Below are 14,227 nucleotides of genomic sequence, written 5' to 3'. Positions count from 1 at the left end.
TCTAGGAGAGGTAGTGAGGTGCATTCTTTGTCGGGTTTAGACAAGGATATTGCGTTCGAGAAGGATGGTTCCATTTCTCTCAAATTTGTTCCCGGCTTTCTCGCGAAAAACCAGAAACCTGGCCAGCTTTCTCCAATCTTGCGCATTCCACCCTTGAGCAAGATTTTGGCTCCTGGAGATCCCGATATTGCAAATTGTCCTGTGAGAGCTCTCCGATGTTACCTGTCTCGAACTCGGCCTGTTAGGTCAGAAAGTCAAAAGCTTCTTTTCATATCTTTAAACACGGCTAGGTGTAAGGATATAGCGAAGGTGACTCTGGCCAAATGGATCTCCACTCTGATCAAACGAGCATATGCCTGGTGGCTAGTGCAGTCGGGTGATGATAGGGCAGTTTTGCCTCTCACCGCGGCTAGAACCCATGAGGCGAGAGCCTGGGCATCCTCAGTGGCAGTTCTTCGGTCCGGCAAGCTAGCCGAGGTACTGGAAGCTGCGTATTGGCGCTCTGAGGACGTTTTCGTCAACTTTTACCTCAGAGACGTCGCTTCTGTCAGACAGGATGGAAGCTCCGCGCTGCCTGCCATGGTAGCGGCGGGACAAGTCCTGCGTGCTTAGTTTTGGTAAGTACCCACCACCTATAGTAGCAATCTGCTATATGTGAGTTGGGTAATAATATGTAATTTAATCCAAAATTTTAATAATAAATTTTCATTTAATTAATATACTTACCCAACTCACATCGTTTAAACCCTCCCGCCTCCCCGCTGTGGTGGTATTGGGTTCTAAAAAAGTAGTGAGTTGGGCTTCGTTCGAATGATACAAATGGCGGCGTATGCGCACGCATACGGATGTTGGACCGGACATCGGTCTGATATTATGGGATGGATCACTCTTTTTTAGGGTGGTCTCCCTTGTTACCAAGGGGAACGCGTACAGCGTTACCAGCACTGAACTAGAGTTAATTGCTATATGTGAGTTGGGTAAGTATATTAATTAAATGAAAATTTATTATTAAAATTTTGGATTACATTCTTTGGATATATGTGACTCAATGAAATGACATTCTTTGGATATTAACATGCCTGAGGAATTCAATCACCCTATATGAAGATAAGAAAATACTTTTGAACAACTATGAATGCTGTTTTGCAATTGATGAAGAAATTCCAGAGATATTCGATTTTTAGTGGGATACACATGATAATTTGCCGTGAGAGGAAAACCCTCCAGGATGGGCAAATTGTACAGGCTGCATCCGAAGCAGTGCTGAAAGAGTTTAAAGAAAAGAGTTGAACTAAAGAAGAATCAGAGTAACCTTATCAGGTGATTTATGTTTTAATTGACAAGAGTGTGTTGACATTTCAGCTGAACAACTGGGGTGGTGCCATGGCATCATGGGAAACTTTCTGCAGTGCTGACCCCAGGACCTTGATGACAGCTCCCCCTGGTGGTGGACTTGACGTGGTGGATGTGTTTGGTCGTCTGTGTGCCATCAACGTTACGCAACTCTTGACAGAACTCAACGGCTACCAAGGACTTGACCGTTTCAATGCACTGGTCAGTATTAAAATAAGATGATGTTAATTGTAGTTTGCCTTATTTCCATTGATGTACATTGGGTTTCAATTGATAATAGAAAGTAGGTGTTTGTAAGTAGCTTGTGCAAACATTTTACGTATGGAACTGTCTTCTCACAGATCATGATGGGTAATTGTAAATATTACACATTTAATGGCTGAAGTCTAATTCTTCATGGTCTTCCTAAAAGTGAACAACAATTCTTTTGTGTGTGAAGATATTTTATGGAGTCGGATTTTTACTAAAGACTGTGAGGATTGCTGGGCTAACTTTTGACATTCCTTCAGCAATGGCTTTGCAGTTCACAAAAGACCTGCGTTTTTGATGAATTGTGATCTCTTTCGTCCGTAGATTGCAGGAGGCAATGTATCAGATTCAGTAAACATCACTGCCCTGGCTGAGAAACTGACGACCGTGTTCAGTGAACTTGAGAACACTGTAAACACGACATCTCTGACCATGAACTACGACCTCCGTTTTGTCAACTCTTCCGTGTGGAATGCGGTGTTTCACAGACTGGAAAAGGACCTTAACCAGACTCTAGAAAAAGTCATGTAAGTCATTTGGTTTTTTTCCCTTGTGGTCTTTTAGGTATTGACAGCCTTTCTGCATGTTTTTGCATTATGTTTGCTTTTTGAAATGATTGAGTTTCAAGCCATGGTATTCTGCCTTACGGAAATCAGTTGACGCAATTCTTTTGTGTGAGTTATGTCCGTAATGCATATATCAACAATATTGAAGTTTCTTTGAGTTATGTTTGTTTAATCAGACATCAGATACCTTTGTTTGGACAACTCTCTTTTTTTCGGCACTGGGTTATGAACTATGTCAACAAAATTGGACAAATCTAATAATGATGAGTATAGAGAGTAAGAAAGGTGGCATACTCCAGATATAGCCCAGTGGAAGTGATGTCACTTACTGAAAGAAGAGTAAAAACATGAGACTTGTTCAATATGATGACAAAGCTCACACAGGGCTGAACCAGGATATTGGCAGGAAGGCTAATTCGCTTTCATCTCTACTTATGTGTTAACTGGTTTTAGGCATCGCTCAGTTCATCTGCTGTGTGTTTCAGGTCCCCTGAGTTCATTCTACAGATGCTGAACATGACCTCCACCCTGTTCCCCGAGTTCGGGGGATTCCAGGGCACCATCAAACAGGTCCTGGCCATCACCGACATTGTTCTTGATCAGGTGCTGAAGGCCATGAAAGGTAAATTGCCATTGTGCTTCAAATGGTGTGTTAGTGTGTGTGAGTGTGTGTGTGTGTGTTTCTAGGTATGTGTATCAATGTCTGTGTCAATGCACAGAGTGCAAATTTTCCTTCCCCGAGTTTTGAATCTACCACAGAAACATTTTACCTTCTATGCACTTGCTTGTGGTAGTGCAGTATTTATTCTGTGAGGATATATGTTGGTGTCGTTCACATCTTTTCTTTGACATTTCCAAATCACTCAGGTCATATGTAGTCAAATTATCAAGGCAACAAAGACAATTCTAAACACATTTTCTCTGTGCATTTGTTTCAGGTGGCAGTCTACAGGAGATGTTTAGCAAGTACCCAACAGTGAAATCAGTTGTCACCCTCTTGGACCACTTGCCTGAAATCTACGCAACTCTGGCCTACACTGGACTCTACACACCTGAAAAGGTACAACAACAAATTGTTAGATACTTTAGTCTTCTTGCTTTATGGTAGAGAATGAATATATATGGTTATGCTTATTGTTTGAATGATAATTTTGTCTTTTTCTTTGCATTTGCAGGTGTGTGTGTTTGTGTATGTGTGTGTGCGTGCGTGCGTGTGTATGTGCTGGACAGAACTGGATCTTTATTTATTTGTTTATTTCTTTTATACTTTGTGCAGTTGTTGAAGAATTCAGAAGCGCTGATGTCATTTGAGAAGTTCTGCAGTACAGACTTGAACCTGATCCTGACGGCACCACCGCAGTCTGGCTACGACCTGGCAGGCTGGCAGCAAACTGTGTGTTCCATCAATGTCACTGTCATGCTCGAGGAGCTGGCCGCATACCAGGGAGCAATGGATGTGTCAAGCATTGTGAGTACACACAGATTCTTCACTTCAATGAACGAGATCTTCAAGTATCAGGAAACGTTAAAGAAGGCACAGGCAAAGCACTCTTTAAAGGTACTGAACTTGTCAAATCCAGGTGCACGGAGCCCCTGGGGCTTTTAGTCATACCTCAGGCAGCTATCCGTTAGAAGAACTACCAAGTTTCATTGACTTGCACCCAAAGAGTCAAGAACTGCGATTTTTTTACGAATTAATTTCGGACTCTGTCCCGGCTGGTCTTGGCCTATTTTCGGATCTAAATTTAGATCAGGTAGATCACCACATCATGCACAAATAGACAGTCACTAGCAAACTATGTCAGACGTCATCATGAGTTTTGTGTAAAACAAAATGGAGGCCGGAATCACTCAGTTGAATCGAACTCCGACCAAACACCACGTAATAACTAGGTTAATTTATGCACTCGCGTGAACAAGAAACTGTCGAGCTTCACAGATGTCGTCGTGGGGTAGTTTTGGGTTTGTTTTACTACCATAGGAGGATTTTTAACTGTAAATACACTCAGCTGCAACAAAAACGCAAAACGAAGGCTGTGAGCTGCACTGTGCCTTTAAGAATTGTTTCTTGGTCTGAGTTTCTGCCCTTTTTCATTTTATGCCATAACGCAGGACTGACAAAAGCTGTGTTGCCTTATCTGGCATAAAAATGTGTGTGATATGCTGATGTATGGAATCCATTTTTGACTCACATGCGAAGCAAAAGTGAGTCTATGTACTCACCCGGGTCGTCCGTCCGTCCGGCCGTCCGGAAAACTTTAACGTTGGATATTTCTTGGACACTATTCAGTCTATCAGTACCAAATTTGGCAAGATGGTGTATGATGACAAGGCCCCCAAAAACATACATAGCATCTTGACCTTGCTTCAAGGTCAAGGTCGCAGGGGCCATAAATGTTGTCTAAAAAACAGCTATTTTTCACATTTTTCCCATTTTCTCTGAAGTTTTTGAGATTGAATACCTCACCTATATATGATATATAGAGAAAAGTAAGCCCCATCTTTTGATACCAGTTTGGTTTACCTTGCTTCAAGGTCAAGGTCACAGGAGCTCTTCAAAGTTGGATTGTATGTACATATTTTGAAGTGACCTTGACCCTGAAGTATGGAAGATAACTGTTTCAAACTTAAAAATTATGTTGGGCACATGTTATGCTTTCATCATGAGACACATTTGGTCACATATGATCAAGGTCAAGGTCACTTTGACCCTTATGAAATGTGACCAAAATAAGGTAGTGAACCACTTTAGATATTTTTATCATGGGTTTTATGAATTTTTTTCTTATTCTTTTATAATTATTAATTAATGACCTATTTGTGCTGATGACCAATTTAATTTCCTTTGTTGGATCAATAAAATGTTATGAGTTATGAAGTGACCATTATCTCATGGTAGAAAGAGCCAATAAGCACCATTGTACTTCCTATGTCTTGAATGAACAGCTTTGTGTTGCATGACCTTGGATGACCTTGACCTTGGGTCAAGGTCACATGTATTTTAGTAGGAAAAATGTGTAAAGCAGTTCTTAGTGTATGATGTCATTGCTAGGTTTAGTTATTTGACCTGAAGGTCAAGGTCATGTAAAGGTCAAGGTCAAGCATGTGAGTCGTATGGGCTTTGCCCTTCTTGTTCTTATAGTGGGGAACCATATCTTCATGCATTAGAAAAGATTAACAAAGTCACAGACACAACATTCTTAAAGAATTTTCAATTTGAGGTTATACAGTGGATCCCCCCTTTTAGGACCTTCAAAAATCTGAGAAAATCCGGTCTTAAAAAGGAGGGAGTCTTAAAATGGGGGTGAATTTACAGAAGTTATCAACAGAAAATCTAGGGTCTTAAAAGGGAGAGAGTCTTAAATCAAGAGGTCTTAAGAGACGGGTGCCATTGTATAAAGTATGTGTGCTTGCTTTCAGCTTTTGCCCAACTCCACGTACACTCTGAACCTGACGTCCATCTCTGAGAAGTTGAGCAAAGTGACGGAGGAGGTCAACAGGCTGCTGTCAGGTAACGGCACCAGCATGAACATCGACAACTACTTCAACATCACTGCTTGGGACAGAGTCATGGATCATCTACAGATCTGGATGCAGGATGCTGCTCAAAGATGGAGGTTAGCTTTTTGAAGTGTTAAAACAGACAAAAAAAAGTGGTGGGGGGAGAGGGGCGGAAAATATCAAAGGTGGTAAAGAGAAAGGTGGAGTGGGAGGTTAAAGTATGGGTCAGTGGAAAGAGGAGGAGAGAGATCGAGAGCACCAGACTTACAGACTTGATGATAATCAGTCTGAGGCTTGGTATTGTTTATCTCGGTTTTGATATCTGCATAAAGAGAAGTACACATAGAAAGACATTTAAACAAAAAGAGGACACAGCAGTAACCAGATTAGTATTTTCTTTATCAATATTTCGGCAGCGATAAACTGCCTTCTTGTCTGAATTCTCTCATACATAGAGACTGAGAGATGTAAGCATTTGAAGCATTCCGTGTTGTGTGTGGAATCACAAGACATCAATCTTACATTGTTTCTTTTCAGCTCTCAAGACATCACAAGACATCAATCTTACATTGTTTATTTTCAGCTCTCAAGACATCACAAGACATCAATCTTACATTGTTTATTTTCAGCTCTCAAGACATCACAAGACATCAATCTTACATTGTTTATTTTCAGCTCACAAGACATCAATCTTACATTGTTTATTTTCAGCTCTCAAGACACCACAAGACATCGATCTTACATTGTTTATTTTCAGCTCTCCCTCATTCTACAACCAGCTGGTGTCAGCCAGTGTCCTTTCCAGCTTGCAAGCGATACCAGAGGTCAACACTGCCCTGGCCTACACCTCAGCAATCCTGGACATGGTACAACAGCAGCTTCAAAGTAGCATCAGTGAGTAGTGTACAGTTAAAATTAATGTTTGTGAGCTTTATTGAAAAGAGAAACGGGCAGTTAGAACAAAGGTGTGTCATTGCGAAATGAAAGGTGAACACAGAATGATGTGTTTTGCTTATATGTTTTTGAGTGTGTATGTGTTGGGTGGTCATGATCAATCAATCAATCAATATGAGGCTTATATCGCGCGTATTCCGTGGGTACAGTTCTAAGCGCAGGGATTTTTAAAATTTTTTTATTTTATGCAATTTATATCGCGCACATATTCAAGGCGCAGGGATTTATTTATGCCGTGTGAGATGGAATTTTTTTACACAATACATGAAAAGAGGAAGAATTGGTGCTTCTGAGTGCAGTTACAATGGATATGCTGTGCATAGGTTTTATGCACGTGGTGGTATAGCATTAGAAATTGAAGCCTCCTGTTTTGTTTTGTTTTGTACTTGTATTTTGTTTTTGTGTGTGTTTTTTTCCCAAAATCTGCAGAATAGCATCATTATCCTTTTCAGCTTTACCAAATAGTCATTTTGTTTATCAGCATATTCTTAACTCTTTTACCAGCCTCCCTCCCAGACGCTTTTGCCGCCTACCCCAACTTGAACACCTTGCTGACTATGTTGGAGGATGCGCCTGAGATCTTTGAGATCTTTGCCTACACAACTCTACAACACCAGGACCAGGTGATACTATTTACTGAAGTGTGTCATGGGGTCTTGTTGTTTCTCCGCAGAAGGCTCAGATTTCAAGCGCTCTTTTCAGGGTTTAAGGGGGAGGGGTTGTACAATTATTGGATAAAGTCAAATTTGTATGAAAGTTATGTAAGCAAACATGGTGTGGAGAGAATAATTTCTTCTCTGTCCCAGTATATTTGTTAGCCTTTTTGTGTATGCAGGAATGGGAACTGTTTTACCAATACATGTTGCCAAATCTTTTCTAAAAAGTGTTAAGTCTCTCTTTGTTCTTTCTGTTGACTTACTGTAAAGCTGAACAAAAGTTGCAGATTGAAAAAATATGTCTTGCAAGTTTTATTCATCCATTTTGTTTAACTCTATTTTTCTTGTCTTTTGACAGCTTGCAAGATGGGCACCTGCTATGGCCTCATGGGAGACGTTCTGTAGTCATGACCCCAACGCTCTCTTGACAGCACCCCCTGGTAGCAGACTCAGTGTGGTCGACGTGTTCACTCGGCTGTGTTCGCTCAACGTGACAGAGATGATGATAGAGCTTAATCAGTACCAAGGCATGGACAAGCTGGAAGCTGTGGTAAGAAAGTGATGAACTTCGCTGAAAAAATCTGTCTTTCCTGAATATTCAGGCGTTAAATTACAGAGATTTGTCTTGGATCTTATCTGTTGATATATAATATTTTGACTCACCTTTGTAATCAGGAAAATCTTCATAGAAAGAGCAGCGTTAGGCCGTCTGACCATCCAGCCATCTAAGCTGGGTTGAGATCAGGTCAACAAGCAGAAAAATATCATTTTTTTTAACGTTCATGGAGCTTCTTCTTTTTGGCTTTCGCTGGACGCCAAGAAGAAGAAGAAGCTCCATGAATGTTAAAGAAAATGATATTTTCATGGAGCTAGAGAAGCAGATAATTTGTTTCTAATTCCTGTTACCTTTAACAAAGGTGAGTCGTATAAGCATTGCCTCCTCTTACTGAGGTTGAACAGACTTGTAAGGTTTACTGCAAAGTTGTTGATTTGATTGTTATCAGATTTGATTTGTTATATTTGTTTGTTTGTTATCATATATCATATTTGTTTAATTAATGGATAGTTTTAGTCTGTACATTGTACCTCGATAGTAAGTAAGGATCATCAGGAAGTTTTTCAGTACCCCCCGCGGATTAGGGGGAGTCCCATATTGGTTGGGACGAGAAAGAATTTACCCGATGCTACCCAGCATGTCGTAAGAGGCGACTAACGGTTCTGTTTCTCCTTTTACCCTTGTTAAGTGTTTCTTGTATAGAATATAGTCAATGTTTGTAAAGATTTTAGTCAAGCAGTATGTAAGAAATGTTAAGTCCTTTGTACTGGAAACTTGCATTCTCCCAGTAAGGTCATATATTGTACTACGTTGCAAGCCCCTGGAGCAAATTTTTGATTAGTGCTTTTGTGAACAAGAAACAATTAACAAGTGGCTCTATCCCATCTCCCCCCTTTCCCCTATCCCATCTCCCCCCTTTCCACGTCGCGATATAACCTTGAATGGTTGAAAACGACGTTAAACACCAAATAAAGAAAGAAAGAAAGAAAGTTTTTCAGTTTTGAAAACTAGCCCTTTCAATGCATTGTGTTTCAGATGTCTGGCAACATGACAGAGCCAGCGAACGTTACAGCCTTGGCTGAGAGACTGTCAGGATTCATCCACAGTTCACAGACGCTGTTCTCTTCTCCAATGGACTCTGGCTTCAACCTGCGTGTCTTCAACCAGACTGTGTGGGAACATGTCTTTGAACGACTAGGCAAGGACCTCAATGGAACTCAGCAGAAATTCATGTAAGAGTAGACTTTTGCATTTTACTCAGGGTGGGGAAGGATTGTGCTTGGGAGAAAATCAGAGCAGATCTGAGTTAAGACAAATCTGTTATGCAGTTTTTCTTTTTGCAACTGTCATTGGTGCATTTCCCAGCATTGGGATAATAGAGGAAATGAAATGAAATGAAATGTACACCTTCCAGTTTACCTTTTTCCAGGTTTGTAGAAATTAAAAATTACTTGACTCGGAAGATGTCTATTTGACACACCAACCTCCTCTTCTAGTTTTATGAAGCCCAGACCAGCATTTAAGGGGACTTCATGTTCCTGCTGCATTAATTACTGTGTTTGCCCTGAAAGCTGAACGTGATGGTATCTGGTCATACTTTGCCAATTACAGGTCACCTGAGGTGCTGATGAATTTCTACCAGAAGTTATTTGGTGGCTTCCAAGAGCTGAACGACACATCAGGCACCATCAACAAAGCGTGGGCGATCACTGACGTCATTCTTGATCAGATGCTGCAAAGTTTTCAGGGTGAGTAGTTGTAAATTGTTGCAAGAATACACACCTACTTGTATTCATGCCGACACACATGTATGTTCACATGTGCACCTACGTGGGCATACATGTCCACATAATCATGTGTGGCAATCTGCCCACTCGAACCTGTAAGAACAGTAAAATTTTACTAAAACAGTATGTGCTTATGTGGATTTAGATTTGTTACGATTTGTTCTGTAGTTGAGCAACCCAGGAGCTGATTGATCCTAACTATCGGAACTGCTGTTAAAAAATGTTGGGTTTTGTACTTGTGCAGGAGGCAACCTGCAGGAAATGTTTGCCCAGTATCCAACAATCAAGTCTGCTGTCGGCCTGCTGGACAACCTACCTGAGATTTACGAGACGGTCATGTACACAGCACTGTATGCACCTGACAAGGTATTGTCCTCCTTCCTTTTTACTGCATATTGTGTTTTTGCAATGAATACCTGATAATTATTGTTGCCTTCAAAAACCTGTATTAATTTGATTTACTTTGCGTCATCATTTGTCACAGGCAGGACCCGGCCATGCCAAATTCAGGAATGCCTGCATGTCAATGATAAACTGTATGCGTAATCTTCATTTATCTGCAAAGTAAAACCATACAATGTTTTTCTCCAGGTGGCACTTCGAATTGATGCCTTTGAATCCTTGGAGACTTTCTGCACAAGTGACATGAGGACCGTCTTCACTGTGCCTGACGGTGTGAACTTTGACCTGCTGGACTGGAAGACGCGGTTCTGCAGTCTCAACCTCACGGTTTTGATGGACGAGCTGGCACAGTATCAAGGCACAAAGGCCTTTGAAAACATCGTGAGTATATTGATACTTGATAGAACTTATAAAAGTGAAATCATTCCTGTGCACAAATGTTAATTGAAATGATGATCTCCAAGGTGAAAATAAGTTTTGCTTACAGTTTCAAGGGCTTGACAAAAACAGGTTTTGTGATTCAAACCAACATTTCTGTATAATGTTATACTTGCTGTGTACCTTTCAGACTTGTTATGTTCTTATATTTGATTTCAAATTTACAGGACTTTGTCGATATGTTATTGAATCTTTCTTGCAAAACGTTCTCACTTTTGAATATGATTTTTTGTTTGTTTGTTTGTGTGTTGTTTTTTGCTTACTTAAGATCACTGCTTGCTGTGCCTGTGTGCACTCCCATTGTGCACGTGTGTGTGTGTGTGTGTGTGTGTGTGTGTGTGTGTGTGTGTGTGTGTGTGTGTGTGATTTCTCTGTATCCTATGTTAGCTTAAACGCCATAGGGGCCTAAAGCCGAATAAAACCCTGAAACCTTGAATGGAAACTGAAATCTGGTCCTCCTTTGGTTGTGAACAAAGTAAACAAGTACCCTGTGTCTCTTTTTTTTATTTCAGTTGTCACCCAACAGCTCAGTGGCAGTGAACATGACCTCCATCATCCAGAAGATTGAAACAGTGGTAGGCAAGCTGACAGAGATGGGGGAGGGCAACATGACTCAGACCAGTCTGGACGCCAGGTTCCTCAACGCTGCCCTGTGGGAACGCGCCAACAGCAACCTGGAGAAATGGGCCTCCAACTCCACGGCACTCTTCTGGATGTGAGTGCTGGTTATTAACATGCTTATAGTAGACTTGCTTGTTGTCCCCCCTGCCCCTGAAAGAAAAGCGACTGTTTGAAATTCAGTCAGTGGGACTCACACAGGGCTAAATCAGCTTATTGCCGATTTCTTCCCACCCTGTTTCTTTCACAAGTTTGATTATTACCACTGATGTGGATTATGCGTTTGCACTCTGCTGAGCAATCAGACTTGATTAAAGCTTTTAACTATGATTTTAACTGCCAGCTGAATCTCAAAAGATTTAAGGGTTGAAGGATTTGAATTCCTTTTAGTGGTAAATATCCAGTACAGTTGATTTCTTATGCAAAGGTAAAGTTTTGCAATTCAAAGTGTTGTTCCCAAGCCTCTGTCTTCAATCATTGATTCATAATTTGTTTATCTGAAGTCCTGTCCAGTCGACCGTGCGATAGTTTTGACATGTGGGAGGTCCTCTGACCATCAATTTTCCTACCAGGCAACGATGAATTTATTATCAGTATTTGTGCTCCTTTGTGTTAAAAAGAAATGTTAATTCTGTGCCAATAAGTGAAGATTTACGAGTACTATTACTATGAAGATCAATTATATCTGTTTGGCAGGCGAACGGACAAAATCATGGAGCTGTATGCAACCTTGGACCGGCAGTTTGGCAACATGACTGAGGGCATGGACTTTATGAAGCCTGTGTACTCTGTCATGGGTCTTATGGCTGAAAGGCTACTTATGTACGAAAACAGTGAGTATATCTGAAATATTGATGCAATTGCTGGCCTTGATAGCCTAAAAATGTGACACATGAGAATCTGTACAAATGGTTTTTTTCTTCTACAAAATGGAGAGTATCCCTATTAAATTACATATCTTACCCAACTCACATATAGCAATTAACTCTAGTTCAGTGCTGGTAACGCTGTACGCATCCCCTTGGTAACAAGGGAAGCCCCTCTAAAAAAAGAGTGACCAATACCCATAAGGCCATATTAATACATACTTCCGACTTCCGTATGCGCGCGCATACGCCGCCATATGCATCATTCCATACTCAGCGAGCAGTGGGACTGGTCGTGTTTTTGTACGCTCTGGCTGTGTTCAGCCATCTGTCACTTCGTCTACGGACTTGGTCACTTACCTCTTGGTATCTTCTTGCTTGTCTTATCGTCTCTTCATGTTGAGGTGAGATCTTTCTGTTTTTTGCTTGTGTTTGTGGGCGTTTTGACCTTAAATTGAACTTGTGAAAATTTCTTGTTTACAAAATTTTTCGTGAGTTGTTTTTGGTCATGGCGGTTAACGCCAAGAAGCGGCAGTTGTCTATAAGAGTAACTGCTGGTTCTCCGCCGACAAAGTAAACACCTGGGAAAGCAAAGGCTTCCGGACAGGCTTGTGTTTCGGTTCATGTACTGTCTTTGTATAAAATATCGATGTTTTGGTCGTCATGCCTCCTACTCCGTTTTTGACGGCTAAACCTTTAGACAAGGTTTCTCCTGTGGATAAGCCCGCTTAGGCTTCCTTGGTTTATGTGTTTCCCGGTCGTGCGTCTGCGGACGTGGCGACATTGTTGCTCTCTTTAAGTTCACAGGTTTCTTCCTTGGCGGGGGAGATCGCTTCCACGCGGGCGGAGATGCGTTCGCTTCCGGTGTGACGGGGGTTTCGTCTCTTGCCAACGTTCGCCTGCGCCGTCTGCTACTGTGTCTCAGGCTGATGTTCATGCGGATTGGGATGATGGGTCCACGCCTTCGCTTGTGGCCTGTGTTCCGGTTCCCGGTGTTTCACACCAGTTTAAAGGTATGTTTTCTACCCAAGTACCCGGGTTCTCCGGGGAAAGGGTAGAGCGTCTCCAAGAGAAAGTAACTCCGGGCTCTGGCTTTGTGGGTGAAAGTTCCGAAGCTGAGGCTGGCTCTGACTGCATTGGCAGCAGTAGTCGGTGGCGGTTAGGAACCTTGGAGAGCGAACGGAAGATTTGCGCAACCACCCGCTTCTTTAGAATGTGGTAAGGGTGTGCGTCTTCCGCTTCCGCCCGGGGGGCAGGAAGAGAACAGTGTAGCTGGCTCTTTGTTTGACTATGGGAGTCAAGCAGGGGGTCAGCTTCCGGAGGGCACGGGAGTGCCAGTCGGCTGTTCAGAAGACGGTGCTTCCGCAGTGGTGGTTGCACTGAATTCAAATTGCCGTTTAGGCTGTCAAGTGCAGTGGCACTGGGGGCTTAAGCGGCTTCAAGGTACAATAGGATCGTCTGGTGCATGTTTAGGCATCCGGTTGGTTCTGATATTTGCCAATCCGTGGCCGATTTTGCTAACGCTTTTGCGACTGTAGCTTCCGGTTTCAGGATGGTTTAGCCTTCTGCCGTTAACACTGTGGTGTTGGTAGTTGGCGCTCATCAGTCTTCGGCTTTCGGTTCCGTTGTTGCGGTTCCTCTGCTGTTACTCAGGCTAAATCCACTTCCTTTTCCAGGCTTTCAGCTGGTATGAGGCAGGTGGATGGAATTTCCTTTCGGAGTTCCGGCTGTTGGGAAATTTGTTACAAACCTTTCCCTTTTGGCAAGTGTTGCTTTTTCGGGATTGGTTCCGGCTCTCGTCCTTTTGTAGATGGTTAGAATACCACTGTACAGGATGATGAGGATTTGGAAGACTAAGCTTCTGGGGCAGATGGAGACGCCTCTTTGTTGACTTTCAGCGAAGCTGCCATCTTTGTTTACATGGATGGCAGAGGTTACTACGCGCTTTTTCCCTGTAGGGTTAGCGGTAGCATTGTCATCTGCCTTTTCTCCTCCATCTTTTTTGGCGTGTCTTGCTCCTTCTTAGGATCAATTTGCGAACTCAATCGATGCTTTTGCCCCATCTCTGCCTTTGTTGGCATCTCAGGGGGAAGCTCATACTTCAGCTTTGCCGCGTTTTGCGCACTTTCAGCTGTCCTGAGCCTTTTAGGGGAATCTCAGAACGTTATGTTCTTGGATTCTCTGTTGGGGTCGTTTGGGCTTGTGAAATTTGTTTTTTCACAATTGAGGCTCCTTTGTTACCACTTCCTTTGTGGGCAACGCTCGGCTTAGCTCCTGCGGC

General features: G+C 42.2%; 1 protein-coding gene across 6 annotated transcripts in view; it reads left to right on the top strand.

Annotated features, from left to right (window-relative positions):
* Window positions 1-14,227, top strand: part of LOC138958697 (uncharacterized) — a 189,207-nt gene that overhangs the window by 91,295 nt on the left and 83,685 nt on the right. For all 6 annotated transcript variants that reach the window (XM_070329921.1, XM_070329924.1, XM_070329920.1 and 3 more), the window contains exons 28-42: window positions 1,363-1,554; window positions 1,927-2,129; window positions 2,654-2,790; window positions 3,107-3,228; window positions 3,445-3,636; window positions 5,589-5,785; window positions 6,427-6,563; window positions 7,128-7,246; window positions 7,638-7,829; window positions 8,871-9,067; window positions 9,447-9,583; window positions 9,867-9,988; window positions 10,214-10,405; window positions 10,975-11,177; window positions 11,777-11,913. In XM_070329921.1, coding sequence (XP_070186022.1) covers window positions 1,363-1,554; window positions 1,927-2,129; window positions 2,654-2,790; window positions 3,107-3,228; window positions 3,445-3,636; window positions 5,589-5,785; window positions 6,427-6,563; window positions 7,128-7,246; window positions 7,638-7,829; window positions 8,871-9,067; window positions 9,447-9,583; window positions 9,867-9,988; window positions 10,214-10,405; window positions 10,975-11,177; window positions 11,777-11,913 — 2,479 coding nt within the window. The remainder of the gene's footprint in view (window positions 1-1,362; window positions 1,555-1,926; window positions 2,130-2,653; window positions 2,791-3,106; window positions 3,229-3,444; window positions 3,637-5,588; window positions 5,786-6,426; window positions 6,564-7,127; window positions 7,247-7,637; window positions 7,830-8,870; window positions 9,068-9,446; window positions 9,584-9,866; window positions 9,989-10,213; window positions 10,406-10,974; window positions 11,178-11,776; window positions 11,914-14,227) is intronic.

The sequence above is a fragment of the Littorina saxatilis genome, linkage group LG2, assembly GCF_037325665.1.
Source record: "Littorina saxatilis isolate snail1 linkage group LG2, US_GU_Lsax_2.0, whole genome shotgun sequence".
Lineage (NCBI taxonomy): Eukaryota > Metazoa > Mollusca > Gastropoda > Littorinimorpha > Littorinidae > Littorina > Littorina saxatilis.
This window is presented reverse-complemented; position numbering and strand designations above follow the sequence as displayed.